Genomic DNA, 3,534 nt, shown 5'->3' on the forward strand with positions numbered 1-3,534 from the left:
GGTGAGGACACAGGCGAGGACAGGTGAGGACAGGTGAGGACAGGTGAGGACAGGTGAGGACAGGTGAGGACAGGTGAGGACAGGTGAGGACAGGTGAGGACCGGTGAGGACAGGTGAGGACTGCAGGTGATTCTTCAGCCTGGAGAAAGAATCCAGCAGCAGCTGATTCAGGGATCAGGTGAGTCCAAACAACAAATATCTACAGAAACAAACTAACTTGTGATTTTAGAAACAGTTTAATGAGTGAGTTTAACTCCACACCTGTCAGGTGTTAGTTTCACACAAGTTAATTTTAAACCTTCTTTTTCGAGTTTAAATAAAGAAAAAATTACTTTATAACATAAGAAATGTATTTTATTTGGATTTTAATCACAAGATTTGGATAAATGACTACATTAACAACTGACTGTTTATTTCAAACTGGAGTCTGAAGTTCAGATGAAATGAACCTGAACTTTGATCTGACTGCAGTGATAGTGATACAATCAAATATAATAAAGATAAAACCTTCAGGAGGAACTGAGCAGCAGATTMAATGTGTTAACATTTATTCAGTTTGCTCCAGAAAACATTCTCATCAAACAAACAAACAAACAGACAGACAGACAAACAAACAAACACATTTTGTGTTGTTGTGGACCTCTGAAGTTTTCTCTGAATCACACGAGGTGAACACAACTAAAGATCACAAAGTAAAATGATAAAGTGACAACATTAACATCATCTATGACTGCAGATTTGTGTTTTCTATTTATTTGTTTATTTATTTGTTTGGGTAGATATTTGGTAGAACAGAGTTTTATCAGTGTGATAAATAATAAAAATAATAAATATTGTTATGTTCTCTATATAACTGAACTTGGCACAAAAAGTAAGTGTAGAGGAACATCCTGACCCTGTGGTTGACCTTTGACCTTTGTCAACCTCTGCTGCTGCCAAGACTAAAGTGCTCTCCTAAAGAAACTTTCTTCCCAAACGTAAATTCCTTTGAAAAGTATAAACTAAACATTTTCCCTGTTCTATCCTAAACCAGCCATAACAAAGTAACATGTTGTCTACCCACTTATTAATTCGGCTAGCTTGCAAATTTGCCGAGGAATGCCCTTTTGCACCTGTTTAGCTCCTTGTGGTTTTTTAAAAAAAATAATAAACTTTTAACATTTTATGTTTTGTTTAAAATTTTTATTTCACATGCCTAAAAGTTTTCTTTTCTCTTTTTTTCTTGTTCATTCACTTGTTTGTGTGATCATGTTTTGTTTAATTTTGTTACTAATTAGTGCTTAAGATTTACATAACGAGAAGAATAATTTAGTTTAGGTTTCATTTAATCAAGTGATTTGTTGTTCATTTAATCACTAGTCACTGATCAAGCAGTAATTTATTATTATTGTTTTGTTTTACACTGATCTGAGGATAATCCCGAGCAGTGAATATGTGAAGCATGTTCGTGTGCTTTAAATGGGTGAAACAGACCCAGATGGTTTTACCTGTTCTCTCACACACAACCAGACAACACCTGATATAAACATTTTCATGTTTGCATTTTTCCCCTTTTTGTCCTCTCTGGCTAAAGTTTCATTCTGTCTGCTAGTTGCTGTTTGCTTGCTGATCTTGGAACTGGAAACATCTTGCTGGGTTTCCAGTTCCTTCTTGCCAATATTTGGTTGATTTTCACTTGAAGAAATTTTTTTTCTTGAAGTATAAACTTTTCCATTTTAGGATTATTCTGTGAGCTGCCATCAACTGCAGATTTGCCTTTCAGTGATTGAGACGCCTCATCAGAGTGTGCCTGGCCACCAGTCTGTTCTGGTCCATCAGCACCGAATCTTCACTCCATGAATATAGATGACCAGCAGGTAAAGACTGCCCATCAAAGATGAGACCAACACCTAAACTTGGCCTTCCTGTTGACCTCCCTCATCATCTGACAACATCAGCAGGTTCTCAAATCTGCAGCTCCGTGCACGCGACACAAACTCACTGAGTCAATTAAAACCTAACTTAGAGTAAACTCTGTTAAAACTTATCTTTACATCTTCACAATCATTTCAACATAGTGTAAACACACACACACACACACACACACACACACACACACACACACACACACACACACACACACACACACACACACACACACACACACACACACACACACACACACACACACAGATAAACCACAAACATACATGCACAACACATTCTGGGTTTAAATTTTTAAAGTTAAATAAATTGTTTATCTGATTTGCTTAGAAATACATATATTAACCGGTCTTTGTAGTTGTTTAAATTTGAGCTAATTACCTGTCAAGAACGAATCCACTCTAATCAAATATTTGTAATTTGTCTTTTAATTTAGTTTTAAATAAAACATTGTGCAGTGTGTCGATGACAAAAACCTAAATACTCTGATTCCCTTTTTGTGGTGTTTTGAAAGTTTGTCTTCTGATTCGATCAATTTCAAAAACTAGAAAGGTAAACTGTTGATAAAAACTATTTTGGTAACAGGTGCTTACCTACATAAGTAAATGTTGTTTGTTCAATTAAATTTTTGTTGTAACGAGGGTTCTTGTTGATAAATCCTGTAAATCTCAAAGCTGAACCTGACTGGCAGCAGCTGGGAGAACAGAAGCTCAAAACAAGAGTTAATCACAACAAATTAAGCTGCTGGACAGAGAAGATCTGACAGATTTATCATGTGAGCAGCCCAAATTCAGCTCTACCGCTCCTCCCACAAATACATGTTCCTTACAAATGTGGCTCCGTTTAAAAGAGAAATTAACAGATTTTACAAGATTTAAGATTCATTGTTAAGAAGCTTTGTTCAAACAAATATACAATCTACCAAGCCCTGATTTACTGACTTTAATGACTCAGATTTGTTTCTCCTGCTGGACTCTTCAATCATTAATGGAAGACATTAACAGGTGTATTTTAATATTTGATTTGATTAGGACAATATAATCACTTTCACTTCTTTGTAGTCATCTGAGGAATGTTTATGTGAAGCAAAACTGACTTTGTTGGAATAAAAACAGGTTTTATTTCCTCTCTCCATTTTAGGTAATTTTGATACAATCTAGACTGAAACTATGGCCTCTGCATCATCAGGTGAGTCCAGGAGTCTATTGCATGAATCTATGATAAGGAATTAAGTCAGGATTTTGGTGTGAACCTGAATTAATTATGCCTTGAATCAGCTGCATGGGAGAGGAAGCACTTATGATTCCATGGTACCAAGGGCTCTGAAACTAAACTGGTTCTGATCAGGTTTAAAGTGAAGCTTATTTAATGTTGAGAACTTAATGATGAAACATGAACAATATGGAGCGGTTCACAGATGGGATGAGGATCAGTGCCTCCAAATCCCAGACCATGGTCTTGAGCCAGAAAAGGGTAGGGTGCCTTCTCCAGGTCGGGGAGGAGGTCCTGCCCCAAGTGGAGCAGTTTAAGTATCTCAGGGTCTTGTTCATGAATGAGGGAAGAATGGAGCAGGAGATCAACAGGTGGATTGGCGTCTGCAGTGAAGTGGGC

The 3,534-nt window shown here is 36.9% G+C and overlaps 1 protein-coding gene across 1 annotated transcript in view; it reads left to right on the top strand.

Moving 5' to 3' along the window:
• Nucleotides 1-71: 71 nt before the first annotated feature.
• LOC106531473 (uncharacterized) overlaps nt 72-3,534 on the top strand; it is a gene marked incomplete in the record, with an annotated part of 111,337 nt that continues 107,874 nt past the window's right edge. Inside the window, 3 exon segments of the mRNA XM_014027349.1 lie at nt 72-178; nt 1,720-1,856; nt 3,064-3,111. Of these exon segments, the coding sequence (XP_013882803.1) occupies nt 3,093-3,111 (19 nt within the window).

Source organism: Austrofundulus limnaeus, unplaced genomic scaffold (assembly GCF_001266775.1).
Source record: "Austrofundulus limnaeus strain Quisiro unplaced genomic scaffold, Austrofundulus_limnaeus-1.0 Scaffold639, whole genome shotgun sequence".
In the NCBI taxonomy this organism is placed as follows: domain Eukaryota; kingdom Metazoa; phylum Chordata; class Actinopteri; order Cyprinodontiformes; family Rivulidae; genus Austrofundulus; species Austrofundulus limnaeus.